General features: G+C 44.3%; 1 protein-coding gene across 1 annotated transcript in view; it reads left to right on the top strand.

Annotated features, from left to right (window-relative positions):
- The window catches only part of RNF130 (ring finger protein 130), a 110,514-nt gene continuing 93,045 nt past the window's right edge, over window positions 1-17,469 (top strand). The window contains exon 1 of the mRNA XM_025387977.1: window positions 1-299. Coding sequence (XP_025243762.1) covers window positions 53-299 — 247 coding nt within the window. The 5' untranslated portion in view covers window positions 1-52. The remainder of the gene's footprint in view (window positions 300-17,469) is intronic.

The raw sequence follows: 17,469 nt of genomic DNA, 5'->3' as shown, positions 1-17,469 counted from the left end.
GGCCCCGGAGCCCGGTCAGCGAGCGGCGGCGGCGGCGGCGGCCGGAGGGACGATGAGCTGCGCGGGGCGGGCGGGCGCTGCCCGGCTCGCCGCGCTCGCCCTGCTGACCTGCAGCCTGTGGCCGGCGCGGGCAGACAACGCGAGCCAGGAGTACTACACGGCGCTCATCAACGTGACGGTGCAGGAGCCCGGCCGCGGAGCCCCGCTCACGTTCCGCATCGACCGCGGGCGCTACGGGCTGGACTCCCCCAAGGCCGAGGTCCGCGGCCAGGTGCTGGCGCCGCTGCCCCTCCACGGAGGTGAGTGTCGGCCCGGGGGCGGCGGGCGGTGGTCGCTGCATCCCGCGGAGGCGGCCGGGCTAGGGTTCCCGGCCCCGGCTCTGGCCCTGGCTCTCCCGCTGCGCGCTGCCGGGCCGACGGCCCCAGCCGGGGTCGAGGCTTCCGTCGTGGACAGCCCGGCCTGCTCCCGTGGGAACCAGGCTTCAGGAGCGTGATTGGGTTTTCCCCTTCTTTGAAAAAAGACTTGGAACGGTCGTCTTTGCGTTCAGCAGCTTGTTTGCTGGAGGGCATTGAGCTAGGAGTTTGCAGGGACAGCGTAGACAAAGGAGGTGGTGCAAGAGCGCAAAACTAATTCATGGGGAGGACATCTCAGCCTGTATTTTGGAAGCGGCAGGTTAGTTCCTGAAATCACGGACTTAACGCTGCGCTGGATCTCGAAGGATGCGGCCCTTTTCTAACATAAAAACGTGCCGTTAAGTGGTAAATGGAGGCGGGGGGTGTAAGAGGAAAATGGACATCTTCCCTGTTGCTTTTGGCTCCTGTTCTTGCCCTAGTAGTTTTACTGTAATTTGACGCCTAAAAATGTCACATTATGAGGATTTGATACTAATCAGAACTACTAGCCAAGGCTTTTCAGGTCACGGGTGCCGACCAAAAGGGAAATAGGTAAAATTTTCAAGAATTGTCTTTGAAACCATTTGGCTTAATGTCATGTTTTCCTATAAACATGGGCTTTGTTTAGTTAATTATTTGGTGTAAACATGTATTTGTTTAAATTATTAGTCATGGTTTGAAGGAAACGTTTTGCACATCGCGGAATATGATTTTTTGGGTTTTGGCCCACTTTGAACTTTTGGGAAATACCTGCTATTATCGCCACCCTCATTGTCACCCTGAGAATGCTGAGAGGGGATTTTTCTTCTCTAAACTGCTGTTCATGTTAGGATGACCTAAAGTAGGCAGCCTAAATCAAGTAATGGTTTGCTTTTACACTCTTAAGATATTAGCATATTATGCCCCTCTGAGGTCTGTATTTGTATGCCAAAGTGCCAAGCTGTTTTCTTCTTTGAGACAGGCTGGCTGGGGAAAAATAATCACAGAAGGCTTTTACTGTAGCCTGTCCCCAACTCAGACTGGGCTTTTAAAAGTCCGTTTTACACCAGTAATCAGGTGCTTCAGGCGCATATCTCATCTCCACTGTGTTAAAAAATGGCAGTTAGGGTCCCAGCTTGGCCACAGAAACAACTTTTGTCTTGGGTTCATTCAGTAAATATTTGCGTTCCTGCTCTGTGCCAGTCACTGTGGTTGAGATGCACAGTGTGGCCAGACTCTGGCAACTAACAATGGTAGCCTCTTTTCTGGTGGGGAGAACCGTGAGGGTCACGTGGAAGGGTAGAAAGAGGAAGAGGGAGGCAAGCTGTTCTGGAGCACGGGCTGGCCCTCTGCAGTGTTGTGAAATTTGTGGTTTGTCTTTGAGGCTTGGTTCCCTCAAGCACCCCAAATCCATGGTCTGAACTTCAGATCCTTGCCTCCACAGTGTTCATGTGCTTCAACTACTTGTTGCTTGCTGTCACCCCAAACCAAAGCCCCGTCTTTGAGAAAACTCGCTTTAGGTATTTCTGTAGAAGGGTATTGGGAACCAGCTCATGTATTGAGGTGTGAATGAAGGTTAGTCCTGTTCCCCTCTCATTGGGGAGGCAGCGCTGTAGGATGAAAGGTTCTGAGTCAGGCCTGTGCTCTACGTATATTGTGTGACACTGAAAAAGTAACTCCGCCATTTAGCCTCAGTTTCCTCATCTGTAAAATGGAATGATGAAATGTACATCTCTTAAGGTTGTTGACAGGTTCAAATGGTTCCTTAATTCTGAAAAGAGGAGATTTGGTAACCTAAAGGAATCTCTCAGTTGGTGAGATTTTAGACACTGCAACAGAATGAACACATTTGGGCAGTGTGTGAAGACTGAGTGTGAAGTCAGTCCCCTTGAGGTTTAGTCTCCCTTTCCTTGATTCTCTAGGGGTCATTTTGTGTCCTTCCCACATGGGCCTGCTCCAGGTTTTCTCAGGGGGATGGGGTTGGGGGTGGGGGATCCTACAGGTGGTCTGAGTCTGGCTTTGTACCAAGGGTCTTCACACACATATGCCGTTTTTCAGTCCAGCAAATATTAATTGAAATCCTGTGTGCCAAGGCGTTGGTGAAGGAGAGGCAGCAGCAGTGAACGAAACAGATTTTAAAAAATCCATCTCTATAAAGCATAGCTTCTACTGGGGATCTTTATAAGTTAGTCTGCCTGTCAATAGTTTCTAAACCTATGGGTTTATATAAATCTAAATCTGCTGTTGCAGCAGGAACGTAGGAATTTATTTTAGAAACAGAAGTGGTGATATGTGTCTGTTAAAATTATTCGTGTTTAAGAAAATGATTTAAAATTGGAATACTTGGATATTTTACATTATAATCTTGATTTAATGAGTTTCACAGTTTTTTAGTTTTAGAAAAAATAGTGCATCCTTATGACTTTGATGCTCTTATAATTTTGAATTGAGGAGAATTCTTGACATGTTTATTGAGGACTTACTATGTGTTGACACTAAGCAAAGTAATGTTCAGATTACACACAAAGTTATGAGACAGGTCCTGGTCCAAAAACAGCTGTGGCCAATTTATGTGAAATTCATGAAAATTTGTTTTGAGGGTGTTTGATAGAAATGAACATAAAGACAAAAGAACTTTATAGTTTTCCTAGAGTTTAACATGATGGCTCATTTTAAAGCTGTGGATTGATTTATGAAACTAGAAACCTTTCTGTCTGCTTTGCAGTGCTACTATCATGTGTGAATTTCTGAATAAGATTTATTTGTCCTATCCCTTTAAAGAACAAATAGTCAATTTTTTTTTTTCTTAGGCACTTTGGTATTTTAAAAGTATATTTTGGCAAGTGCTATACTTCATGTAGTATACTTTATGAGATACTTTATGAACGAGTATACTTTAAAAATATGTCTTTGCCATTAAGTGGAATGCATTGGTGGGTGTAGAATCATTTGCCTGGGGCTAACAAATTTTATATTTTAACTGGTAAAGAATTTGTGTTTAGAAACGGAGTTTTGAAGGAACGTGTCGTGTATTTATGCACAGATCACCATTGCTTCTTTATTACTTACTCAAATAGTAAGCTTAGAACTAGGAGCAAACTATTTAGTACCTCTGCAGAGCAGCCTAGCAGGGTCTGTTGTGGAGCAGACATTGTAAATGTGCTTTCTGTGTGTGCACACTAACTTTTTGTTTGAGCCCAGAGTGGGGGTTGGGAGAGGAGAAAGCCTGTGTTGGTGATGTGATTATGTATGCAGATGTGCTGCTGGGGAAGAATTTAGTATCGGCCACTTCTTGCTTTGCATAGAAATTTTCAGGATTGGATGTTACACCCTTAGAGAATAATTTTACCAAATAATAAACCTTTTTTGTTAACTTGCTTAGGGATGCAATAAAACTCAAAAAAGTGAATCTTAGGTTTTTATGTTTAAAAATGTAATCCTATTAGATGACGCCTTTGATGGTTCCTTTAACGAATCTGAAATTGGTTTTTAGAAATTCTCATAAACCGTGGAGGAGATTGATGTGAAAACAAGATTTGGGTGAAAGGGGTCATGTAATGTTTGAATTTATAACAGCAAAAGCAGGGGCTATGGGACGCAGATTTCAAAATATTCAGAGAAAAAGGAGATATGATCATGGGAGCAGGGTCTCAATATTCAGAAGGAGAATTCAGAAAGAGCTGGAGGCTCTAAAAATCAAATTTTAACATAAATAGCCTGGCAAGAGAAAAGTGGATATATATAATAAATTATATTTATGTTGAACTTTACAGCTTATGACATGTTTTTACATACTGTTTTTCCTTCACATTTGAATGATTATTTCCATTAGCCTATAAATGTTTGAGTATTTTTTAAAAACCGCTTAATCTCTCCACCAAATCCCTATCCTGCTACCACCCCATTTCTCTCTTACAGTGAACCTCTAAACATTATCTACATTTACTGCCTCTGATTTTTCCTCCTCCTGCGCTTCTCTTTGTGAAGGTCTTCTGTTGCCGTGCCAGTGGTTTTGATAAAGATGTGGCATGTATAACAGATATATTTGATAGCAGGGTCAGAATTGCAAAGATCTTAATGTGTAGAATGATGAGCTATATAGCTTTAAAAAATTAATAGGAATAAAGACGTAGATTTGGGTTTAAAAAAGTCACCGTGGAGGGGAGCAGAAGGAGCTGAGGGCTAGCTACCTGTCAGATGACAAAGCTTGTGAGCTCTCACTGACCTCACCCCACCTTGCCCCGTCTAATCTTGCGCTGCATTTGGGCCTCAAGACTAGATAACTTCTAAGATCCCTCCCACCTTGAACAAAGTGTGACTGTAAATTAGTAAGACATGTCTTTTATTTTATTTTAAGGACAGGGTCTTGCTGTGTTGCCCAGGCTGGAATGCAGTGGTGTGATCGTAGCTCACTGTAGCCTCGACCTCGGGGAGTCAAGTGATGAGTCCTCCTGCCTCGGTCTCCCAGGTAGCTGAGACTGCAGGTGCACACCATTATACCTGGCTAATTTTTTTTTTTTTTTTTTTTGAGACAGAATTTCGCTCTTGTTGCCCAGGCTGGAGTGCAATGGCGCGATCTTGGCTCACCGCAACCTTCGCCTCCCGGGTTCAAGCGATTCTCCTGCCTCAGCCTCCCTAGTAGCTGGGATTACAGGCATGTGCCACCACGCCCTAATAAGCCAAACCTTATCAGAGGGCTAATTTTTTGTATTTTTAGTGGAGACGGGGGTTTCTCCATGTTGGTCAGGCTGGTCTCGAACTCCCGACCTCAGGTGATCCGCCCGATACCTGGCTAATTTTATAAATTTTTTGTAGAGACAGGGTCTCACTGTATTGCCCAGGCTAAGACAAATCTTTTTAAACAAACTTGCTAGACTGTACCCATTAGGGAGAGTGTTGTTCTTGTTAAACCAATCATATTGGGAAGGTGTATTAGTCTGTTTTCATGCTGCTGATAAAGACATGCCTGAGACTGGAAAGAAAAAGAGGTTTAATTGGACTTCCAGTTTCACGGGGCTGGGGAGGCCTCAGGATCATGGTGGATGGCAGAGGCACTTACATGGCAGCAGCCAGAGAAGATTAGGAGGGTGCAGAAGTGGAGACCCTGATAAAACCATCCAATCTGGTGAGACTTACTCACCACCATGAGAGTAGTATGGGGGAAACGCTCCCATGATTCCAGTTATCTCCCATCGGGTCCCTCCCACAACGCTGGGATTTATGGGAGTACAATTCAAAATGAGATTTGGGTGGGGACACAGAGCCAAACCTTATCAGAGGGTGTGTGTATGTGTACACATATATGCACATATTATGCAGCAGTGAAGACATTAAACGTTATTAGCATGACATTGTTTAATGTTTGTGATATTACCTTTTCGATTGAACAATTTTATAAAGCCTGCAATAGGTAACATTTTAATCGTTGACAAAAATTTAGATTTGAATTTGATAAAAATTTTAGATTTGAATTTGGACAATAAATGAAAGTTATTCAGAGGCAATTGTGAATAAGATACCTGCTTAAGCAAGGCAATGAAAATTTTGTTAAAGAAAAGAAGGAAGGAAACTTACTTTTTTCTGTGTTTGTGAACTCTTTCTTTACATAGTTCTTTTTTTTTTTTTTTTTTTGGGACAGAGTCTTGCTCTATCGCCCAGGCTGGAATGCGGTGGCTTAATCTCGGCTCACTGCAACCTCCGCCTCCCAGGTTCAAGCAGTTCTCCTGCCTCAGCCTCCTGAGTAGCTGGGATTACAGGCGTGTGCCGACACACCTTGCTAATTTTTTGTATTTTTAGTAGAGATGGGGTTTCACCATGTTTGCCAGGATGGTCTCGATCTCCTGACCTTGTGATCTGCCCGTCTCAGTCTCCCAAAGTGTTGGGATTACAGGCATGAGCCACCGCGCCCAGCCTTGTGCCTGTACTTTAACTACTTCTTTGTACCGCTTCCCAAGTGGGTTTAATAAATTATGATATATCCACTCAGTGGAGTGTTACACAGCCATAAAAAGGGGATCGTTGTGAACTATGATTGTGTTAAATTTATTTACAGTGGATAAGGACTCCAAGTAGTATGCAGACATAAAAGTAGTTGTGTTATATCAGTTAGATAATGGGTGACATTTCTCTTAAAAATTATTGTTAATTTTTACTATGAAAGGGGAAAAATTTTCATGAAAGGACAGGGGGAAAAGTCATACCTTCTGAAGGGGATAACTAGGAACAAGTCAGTCTTTGCAAGGTTTTTTGTTGTTTTTTTTTTTTAAATTCATTCTGTAGCTCCAAGAACAGAATGAATTCCATGCATTTGTTAGGATTATTAAGGAACTGGAAGATACTAGGAAAATGTTGAAAAAGGCATGTTTTTTCTCTAGTAAGAAAAGAGGAACTCTAGGACTAAGGCAACTTGGTCCAAATATGAAGCAAGCTGAAGTATGTCATGATTTTGAGCAGTTTGTGAATCCTAGACAAGTGGAATCCTAGTACAGGACTCAGCTTTTAGTGTAATATTTATATGCTGATGATGTTAACGCTCCTATTGGTTTTGTGGTTTTCGCTGTTTAGAACTAATCTATAGTTAAAGCATGGAAGACTTAATTGTAGTTACAGAGCAGAAACCTTGAGACTCTACAAACACAGATGACAAGGGTGGAGAAATGGAAGAGAGAAAAGTTAGGGAGGGTGAGGGAGTCAGTTTATTCATCTCACAGGATGGGGATTCAAGAGATAGTTTCTACATGCAGAAGCTAGAAAAGTTCGAACACAGAGGAAAATAAAAATAACAATAAAATCGGGACGAAGGGGAGTTGAAGAGTGAGTAAACACACAATCCTGATTTGTGACGTCATATATCTGCACACGATGTCCAAAGTTGACAAACCAAGAAATGATGACTGGAGAGCTGTTTGGAACGGTGGAGTAGGCCACCAGAAGAACTAAAAACTGTTGAAAGGGGTTGCCTCTGGGGACTAGGGACAGGTAGGGTGACTGAGGCAGGTGGGTGACTGGGGCAGGTGTGTGTCATTGCAAGCCATTGGATGAATTTGCTTTTTTCATAGATGAATACAGTAAGATTCCCACTCTTTTCCCTTTGCTCACTGCAAGTGAATCTGCTCCCTATTTTTGTTTTTTCTCGTTTGAGAAGCTTGTTATTTTCCCAGCATCTCCTCCAAGTCTAGTGACATGCTGTGGAATTTGAGATTGTGCACAAACTAAACAATATTTCAGGAGACTGTGAAATCGGGGAAAGCTACTGTTAAATTGATTTTATTCCATAAATAGGCTTAAATCCATGGACATAAAAGAATTTATTATAATAGGTCCTACATTGCCTGTCTCATAGTGTTTCCTTTATCTCTGGCAGTTCCCTCCTTCCCCCCTATCCGTTGTGACAAGCTCTCAGCAGTAATGGAAGTGAGCTCAGTGTGATCGTGTCCTTTGTCTCCATTGGATGGAGTGAGTTATCTTTTAGCCGTCTTCTGGCTTCTCTTCTTTTTTGATGTAATTCCATGAAATCACCTCTTTTTCCTCTGTCTTCCAAAAGTAATTTTGTATTTACAGAAGCTTTTGTAAACACAAAATTTCCATTCTGGATGAACCATGTACCGTCCGTCTTTCTCATGTGCCGTCAGTCTTTCTCATGTGCTGTCCGCCTTTCTCATGTGCCGTCCGCCTTTCTCATGTGCCGTCCGCCTTTCTCATGCTTCCTGCAGCTCAACCAGCAGCTGAATGTTGCTGGGGAAAGTGTTAGGTTTGAGATCAGACATTTCAAGAAAAACCAAATGGGCACTTCACAGTGTCCAGTAATCCAAAAATATTTTCTCGTAATGAAATAAGACAACACTGAGATGGGAATTGTTTTCTCTCCACGTGCCTCCTGTTACCTGCTCCCATGTCTTTATTTTTAGCCCAGGCCTCTCTAGGTTCATGCACTTGGCTGCCTGTTGGTATCTTTACTTCAGTGTCACGAAGACGTCTCCAGATTGACAAGCTCCACATGGAGCTCAGATTCATTTTTTCACCTCCCCATCTGCTACCAGTGCTCTCCAGTCTTTCCCGGCTCAATAAATGACACCGTCGTACCACCCTTGTTATTTACAGAAATTTAGGACCATCCTTGCTTCTTTGGCTCACATTCCACATCTAATCCATCTCCGTGATTCACCTCCAGAATGGATCGTATGTATCTGTTGTTTGACATTTTCATGGCTGCTGCATTAGTTCAGGCAACTGTCATTTCCTGCTGTCTTTTTCTTGGTCTCTCTGTTTTTTTGCATAACTTCTATCAATCTTTTCTTCTATGGTAGCCAAAATAATCTTAAAGGTTCACCCAGTCATGTTACTCCTTGCTTAAACCCCTGCAGTGGCTCGTCATCATCCTTAGAATGGACGTCGGAAGTCTCTGTGCAGTATGAGGTGTTCACTGCTTGGTCTGGCTCCGGCCCCTTCCTCCTCCCCACCCCCAGGTCGTTTCTCCCTTGCTCACCTGCTGAAACCATTCTGATACTCTTTCAGTTCCCAGGGCTTCTAAGTTTTCTTTACAGTGTGTACCCTCTGGCTGGCATCCCGCAGTGTTTGCTATATTAGTGGAACTTTACAAAAATTCTTTGGTTCTGTAAAATGGCCAGTTAACTGGACAGATTGAGAATCTTAGAATGTAATGCCCATTAGTAATCAACAAGTCAAGTCCCCCATCTGAGGCTTCAGCATCCCAGTCAGATACTTGTACAGCTTAAGATTGAACAAATGTGGTGACAGAAATATACCACATTCATCTCTGGCAAACCGAGTGTTAGAAAGTCGTTTTCATCTGGAAAAAAATGGTTCAGATATTTATAGACAGTTTCCTTGTCTGACTCAAGTCCTCTAACCTTTAGGCTTCATATCCCTATTTATTTTGACCATTCTTGGGAATATGGTATCTTAAACCTCAGAATGCATTTGTCTATTAATATTCCACTGAAAGGGTGTAGTGGGCGCTGTAGTCTGAATGTTGGTGTCCCCCCGAATTCATATGTTGAAGTTCCATTTCCAATGTGATAGTGTTAAGAGGTAGGCCCTTTGAGGGTGATTAGTTTGTGAGGGCAGAGCTCTCATGAATGGGATTAGTGCCCTTATAAAAGAGGCTCGTGGGGGCTGGGCGCGGTGGCTCACACCTGTGATCCTAGCACTTTGGGAGGCTGAGGCGGGGGATTACGAGGTCACAAGATCAAGACCATCCTGGCCAACATGGTGAAACCCCGTCTTTACTAAAAAAAAAAAACAAAACAAAATACAAAAATTATCCCGGCATGGTGGCAGGTGCCTGAAGTCCCAGCTACTCAGGAGGCTGAGGCAGGAGAATCACTTGAACCTGGGAGGCGGAGGTTGCAGTGAGCCGAGATCGCATCATTACACTCCATCCTGGGTGACAGAGTGAGACTCTGTCTAAAAAAAAAAAAAGAGACTGGGGGAGGGGGAAGCATGTTTGCCCTTTTCTGCCATGTGAGGACACAAAGAAGTCTCCATTGATGAAGCAAACAGAAGGCCCTGATGCCACATCAGCTGGTGGCTTGATCTCAGACTTCCCAGCCTGCAGAACTATGTGAAACAAGTTTATGCTGTTTATAAATTACCCAGTCTAAGGTATTTTGTTACAGCATCGCGAAAGGACTAAGAGATGAGTTAAATAGTGTCCACAAAAATTCACGTCCCTCTAGAACCTCAGAATATGCCCTCATTTGGAAATAGGATCTCTGCAGGTATAATTAGTTGACGATCAGGATAAAATCATACTAGTTTAGTGTGGCTCTAAATCCAAAGACTAGTGTCCTTGTAAGAAGAAGAAAAGATACAGAAAGACACACAGAGAAGGCAGCCCTGGGAAGGAGGAGGTTACAGAGATGGCATCATTCTGCCACAAACCAGCGGGTGCAAGGCCTGGCTGGCAGCCATCAGACACTGGGAGAGGGGCTGGAGGCGGTTTTTCCCTTGAGCCTCCAGAAGGAGCCAGCCCTGCTAACACCAGACTTTGGGGCCCCAGAACTGGGAGACTGTGTTGTTTTAAGCCACCAAGTTTGTGATGTCTTGTGGCAGCCACAGGAAACTAATACAAAGAGAATCTCAGCGTTGAACGCAGGCCTGCAGGGTTAGCTTTGCCAGCACAGGAGAGAGTAGAGCTACTTTCTTCATCCTCCAGACGTGCCTGAAGTCATGTCAGTTGTTTTGGTTTTCCTAATCATGGACTCATCCTGAGCTTACTGTTGATTAAACTTTCAGTGTTTTTCACAGAGGCTGCTCCTGAGCCATCAGCCATTTCATTCAGCCCTTCAGGATACTTTCTGAATCCTGATGTGTCACCCACAGTCTTCACTCTTTGTAGCAGCTTGTGTCACTAGTGAATGCATGAACATAGCTTTCTGTATCTTCATCTGAGTTAGTGGTTCTTAGCTTTTTGCTTTGTAGATCCCCTTTAATAAGTGATGAACGCTGTGGACCTTTCTCCAGAAAACTAGATATTTATATGGATATACGCAAAACTCTTAGTAAGGTTTAGGAGGCCAGTTACCTCTTGAAGCCCCAAGTTAAGAATCCCTACTCTAAGTTACAGATGGAAGTATTGGCAAGCGAATGAACAGGCCTTTGTAGTGTGCTGCTAAAAATCTGGGATGGTTGATGTTATTCCGTCAATCAGCACTCTTCAGGGATGGCCCTTTCACAGAGTTTTCTAATTCACTTTATTGACTTTGCATTTAGCATGTGTTACTTCAGCTTATGATATCGTAAAAGACATAATCAGATGCTCTGGTGGAAAAAACAAAGATACTTTGTGTACTTTGTTCCTGATTGGCTAGGCTGGGAGCCACTGCACGGAGGGAAAAGCAGCAAATCTTTCTGGCGTAGCCTTGGTGTGTTAGTTTCTTTTTTTTTTTTTTTTTGAGACGGAGTCTCGCTCTGTCACCCAGGCTGGAGTGCAGTGGCCGGATCTCAGCTCACTGCAAGCTCTGCCTCCCAGGTTCACGCCAGTCTCCTGCCTCAGCTTCCCAAGTAGCTGGGACTACAGGCGCCGCCACCACGCCCGGCTAGTTTTTTGTATTTTTTTAGCAGAGATGGGGTTTCACCGTGTTAGCCAGGATGGTCTCGATCTCCTGACCTCGTGATCCGCCCGTCTCGGCCTCCCAAAGTGCTGGGATTACAGGCTTGAGCCACCGTGGGTGTGTTAGTTTCTTATTGCCACACTAACAAATTACCGTGAACTAGGTGGCTTACAACAACACAATGTACTTCTCTTTCAGTTCGGGAGGTCAGGATTCTGAAATGAGTTTCACTGACCTGCATGAGACCAAGGTGTGGGCAAGACGGCGTGGCTTTGGAGCTCTCCGGGGGAATCATTTCCTTGCCTTTTTCAGCTTGTAGAAGCTGCCTATGTTCCCTGGTCCATGGCCCCTTCCGCCATCTTCAAATCTCTGACTTTGACTTTCTTCTTCTGTCATCCACATTTAAAAGGCCCTTGTGATTACGTTGGGCCCACCCAGATAGTCCAGGAGAATCTCTTTATTGTAAAGTCAGCCGATTCTCAACCTTGTTTCATCTGTAACCTAACTCCCCCTTGCCCTGTTACCTGATGTATTCACTGACAGGTCCTGGGAATTGGGAGATGGTCATCTTTGAGGGAGCCGCCATTCTGCCTCCCTCACGTAGCAGGCCTGTGCTGGCAGCCCTCCATTACAGCTTTCTCTTCACACTGTCTGCAGATTATTCTTTCAATAATCGTGTGTGAAACTTTGCTAAGGCTTAGTGGGACCCTAACGGGTCAGTTGTTTTCACGGCTCGCCTTCACTGTTTCGTGTCAGAGTGCTCTGTACACAGGTTAGTTTTCCAACATTTCTTTTCTATAACTCCTTAAAGGTCAATGATGCAGCTTCTCATTTGCATGTTATCAGCAGACTAATTCATCTGGATCAGAAAAATCCTAAATTCCTGTGGGACAGTCGCCTCAAGTATTCATTCATCAAATAATTATTAAGCACCTACTGAGTACCAGGCAGGACAAGAAGTTCCTGCATGCTGTTGCTATCTGGTGGGGGGAAGTAAAAGGAGTCAGCTCTTGTGTCCTATCTGGGGAGAGCAGACCGTTACACAGGTCAACACAGAATTATGTAATCATAGTCTTGGGAAAGCATTGGGATGCTGAGAGCAAAAATGGCAGAAGAGACTCAGTCTAGGGTGGACAAGGCGTCCCTGAAGAAATGATGTTTAAGCTGAGACTGCAGCATGAGCAGATATTACACTGAGAGGGGGCAGAAAGGAGGATGTTTCAGTCCAAGGAAGTACACACGAAGACTAAAAGGTGCAAAAACCGTGATGTACTTGTGGAATTTGAAAGGAGGTAGAGAGTAAGGGGGAGAGTGGGGCACAGTAGAGGTGAAAAAGTCAGTGTTTTCCAGGCCTTGTTAGGATTTTGGACTTTATATAAGAGGAATGGAAAACTATTGGAGATATTTTGTTGTTGTTTTAAAAATTTTTAATTGTGGTAAAATACATATAAAATCGACCATCTAACTGTTAAGTAGTGTTAAGTACATTTACACTGTTGTGTGACCAATCTACAGGACTCTTTATCTTGCAAAATGGAAACTCTATACCCGTTATACCAGCCGGGTACAGTGGCTCACACCTGTAATCCCAGCACTTAGGGAGGCTGAGGTGGGCAGATCACTTGAGGTCATGAGTTCAAGAGCAGCCTGGCCAACATGGTGAAACCCCCCATCTCCACTAAAAATACAAAAATTGGCTTTAGCCAGGCGTGGTGGTGTGCACCCGTAGTCTCAGCTACTCAGGAGGCTGAGGCAGGAGACTCACTTGAACCCGGGAGGCAGAGGTTGCAGTGAACTGAGATCACGCTACTACACTCCAACTTGGGTGACAGAGCGAGACTCCATCTCAAAAATGAAAAATAAAAATATACCCATTAAACCACAAGACTTCATTACCCCCTCTGCCCCAGCCCCTGCCAACACCACTCTACTTTCTGTCTCTATGAATTTGACTAGGTTAGGTCCCTCATAAAAGCAGAATCATCAGTATTTGCCCATTTGTAACTGGATTATTTCACTTAGCATATGTCCTCAGGTTCATCTGTGTTGTAGCATGTGTTAGAATACTGTTGAAGGATTTTAACCTGGGGAATAAAGTGACCAGATTTTTAAAAATTAGCAAACATTTTTACTAGCTGTAACATACACTGAAAAATACACGGCCGGGCGCGGTGGCTCAAGCCTGTAATCCCAGCACTTTGGGAGGCCGAGACGGGCGGATCACAAGGTCAGGAGATCGAGACCATCCTGGCTAACACGGTGAAACCCCGTCTCTACTAAAAAATACAAAAAACTAGCCGGGCGCAGTGGCGGGCGCCTGTCGTCCCAGCTACTCGGGAGGCTGAGGCAGGAGAATGGCGTGAACCCGGGAGGCGGAGCTTGCAGTGAGCTGAGATCCGGCCACTGCACTCCAGCCTGGGCGGCAGAGCGAGACTCCGTCTCAAAAAAAAAAAAAAAAAAAATACACAACCGTAACTCTGCAGCCTGACCACTTCCCACAGAGTGAACACCCTGACGTAACCATGAACCTAGTGGATAAGTGGAGCGTGGCCAGCTTTGCAGACCCCCTCAGGTCCCTTCCAGTCACTGCTCCTTCCCTCCTCACTCCCCAGCAGTAACTGCTGTCCTCACTTTGACACCGTAGTGTATACCTGTTTCTTAACTCGTGTGAAGGACAACTTTTTACCTACAACACTCTTGACACCAAATGTGTGGGTTTTCAACATCAATTGGATGTCCTACAGTTTAACTCAATTCTGACACTAACTACCTGGTGAAGTTAGCACAGACCCCACAGGTAAAGGGCCTAGTCCCACAAAACTGCCCCTACTTCCGACGCCGGTTGTAGGTAGTGGGTCAGAGGGTCCCCACACGTCTATCTGACTTGGCTACCATTCAGGAGGTTCCCGTAACTCCCTACTTAGTTTGATAATTTGCTATATAACAGCTCATAGAACTCAGGAAAACACTTTACTTACTATCCCTCGTTATTATAAAGGGTGTTATGTAAGATACAAATTCAGAGCCAGTTGGAGAGGTGCATAGGGTAAGGTCTGGAAGGGTCGCATGACCAGGAGCTTCGGTCGTTATATTGGGGTGGTGTAATAATCCTCTTGGCACGTGCCCAGCCCAAAGCTACCTGAACCCTGTTGTTTAAAGGTTTTAGGGAGGCTCCATTACACAGACATGTTTTTTTTGAGACTGAGTTTCGCTCTGTCACCCAGGCTGGAGCGCAGTGGTGTGATCTTGGCTCACTGCAGCCTCCACCTCCCAGGTTCCAGCAGTTTTCTGCCTCAGCCTCCCTAGTAGCTGGAATTACAGGCATGCACCACCACACCCAGATAGTTTTTGTATTTTTAGTAGAGATGGGGTTTCACCATGTTGTCCAGGCTGGTCTCAAACTCCTGACCTCGGGTGATCCTCCCACCTCAGCCTTCCAAAGTGCTGGGATTACAGGCGTGAGCCGCTGTGCCCACCCCTACACAGACGTGATTGATTAAGTCATTGGCCATGGATTAGCTCAATCTTTAGCCCCTTGCCCCTCTCCAGAAGTTTGAGGGGCTGGGAGTTGGGCTGAAAGTTTCAGTCCTCCAATCACACGATTGGTTTCTCTGGCAACCAGACCCCATCTTCCAAGAGTCGCCTTATTAGCACAGTCTCTGGTATGGTTGAAAGGGGCTTATTGTGAATAACAAAACATGCTCCTCTCGCCCCTGTCGCTCAGGAAATTACTAACATGTTAGGAACTCTATGACAGAAACCGGGGATGAAGACTAAATATGTATTTCTTATATCACAATATACGTGGAGTCATGGTATGCCTTCTTGTGACTAGTTTCTTTTGCTCACATCATGTTAGTGAGATAAATTCATGTTATTGCATGTAGCAGTGGTTTTGTTGGTGATCTGCTTTATGAATATGTGATAGTTATGCATTCTGCTGTCCATGGGCCTGTGGGTTTCCTGCTTTTTGGTGGTTAAAAACAATGCAGTCCAGTCATGAGCATTGTATGTGTCTTTTGTACACATATGTACACATTTTATTGGGAATATATTTGAGTGTCCGTAAGACACTCTTCAGAGAGGAAGAATTGTCCTTTTTCTCTGAGTTGTCTTTCAAGCCCAATGTGTCCAACATAGTTCATATTTCCTAATCTGTTCCTCCTCTAGTGTTTGCTGTCTGTCAGTAATACCACCTCTACCCAGTGTGTTTTGCCAGAAACTGAGGAATCTCCCTCTTTAGACCCCCCACTCCCGTATCTGAATAATTACTGGGTTCGATTGATCCAGACTCCTAAGTATCTCTAAAATGTGGTCTGTTTCTCTCCACACCTGTTGCAACCTCCTCTGGTCTCATCTGGACTCTGGCTCCCTTCTAGCCCATTCTCTATAGTAATAGGACACAGATTTTTCTCTGTTGCACATGTACATATAGCCCCAGGGTATGCATTAAACTCATAAATGTCATACATACACTATTAATTTTTTTTTAACACAGCTACTATCTTGAGACTCAACACTTAGGCTAATAGTAACAGCTGGAATAAATCTCTATTTCTTTTTTTTTGTTTTGTTTTTTGAGACAGAGTCTCGCTCTGCTGCCCAGGCTGGAGTGCAGTGGCCGGATCTCAGCTCACTGCAAGCTCCGCCTCCTGGGTTTACGCCATTCTTCTGCCTCAGCCTCCCGAGTAGCTGGGACTACAGGTGCCCACCACCTCGCCCGGCTAGTTTTTTTTTTTTTTTGTATTTTTTTTAGTAGAGGTGGGGTTTCACTGGGTTAGCCAGGATGGTCTCGATCTCCAGACCTCGTGATCTGCCCGTCTCGGCCTCCCAAAGTGCTGGGATTACAGGCTTGAGCCACCGCGCCTGGCCCATAAATCTATATTTCTAATAGTCTTTATGTTATTTTCTAGTTTTTTAACTTTCTTTTCCAAATCTGATTGGTGGTGATGGTTTGTTTTTTTGTTTTGTTTTGTTTTGTTTTGTTTTAAGACCCAGTTTCGCTCTGTTGCCCAGACCAGAGTATGGTGGCACCATCTCAGTTTACTGCAACCTCTGCCTCCCGGGTTCAAGCAATTCTCCCGCCTCACTCTCCTGAGTAGCTGGGATTAAAGGTGCACACCACCACACTCAGCTAATTTTTCTATTTTTGGTAGAGACGGGGTTTCACCATGTTGGCCAGGCTGGTCTTGAACTCCTGACGTCGTGATCCACCCACCTCAGCCTCCCAAAGTGCTGGGATTACAGCCATGAGCACCACCCCAGTGATGGTTTTAACCCTTTATAGTAGCTAAAAAGAGAGAAGTATCAGCTCTGCCAGTTTCTTTTTGCTAGGGTTTTTAAAAAAGGCATTTGTCCGTTTGATGAGGGACAATTTAGTAAAAAGTGGATCATTTCGTCTGTAAATCCTGTAACTGAGTAGTATATGGCTAGTATACTGTTGGCAGTATTATCTGAAAACAAATGGATGAATGAGAGAGTCACTACCATCCCTTTTGCATTTCAGAAATCTCTTTCTTTATTCAGGACAACTGGTATACCACATGAGACAGACAGACAGACACACACACACTCACACACAAGTCATCTGACATTCAGGTTGAGAAAAGCAGCCAGTGTTAATCCTTAATTAAATGCCAGTAAAACTTAACTTACTTCTGGCCAGGCATGGTGGCTCAGAGTGAGACTCCTTAAAGAAAAGAAAAACAAAAAACCAAAAAACAACACTTCTTTTTTGGTTGTTTGCTTTTTTTTTTTTTTTTTTTTTTTGAGACAGAACCTCACTCTGTTGCCCGGGCTGGAGTGCAGTGGCTCGATCTCAGGGCCTGTTTTGTATTTTTAGTGGAGATGGGTTTTCACCATGTTGGCCAGGTTGGTCTCAAACTCCTGGCCTCATGAGATCTGCCCACCTCGGCCACCCAAAGTGCTGGGATTACAGGTGTGAGCCACTGCTCCTGACCAAAATTTATTTCTTATTACCGGTAACCAGCAGAGTAATTTTTTTTTTTTTTTTTTTTTTTTTT

Source organism: Theropithecus gelada, chromosome 6, assembly GCF_003255815.1.
Source record: "Theropithecus gelada isolate Dixy chromosome 6, Tgel_1.0, whole genome shotgun sequence".
Lineage (NCBI taxonomy): Eukaryota > Metazoa > Chordata > Mammalia > Primates > Cercopithecidae > Theropithecus > Theropithecus gelada.
This window is presented reverse-complemented; position numbering and strand designations above follow the sequence as displayed.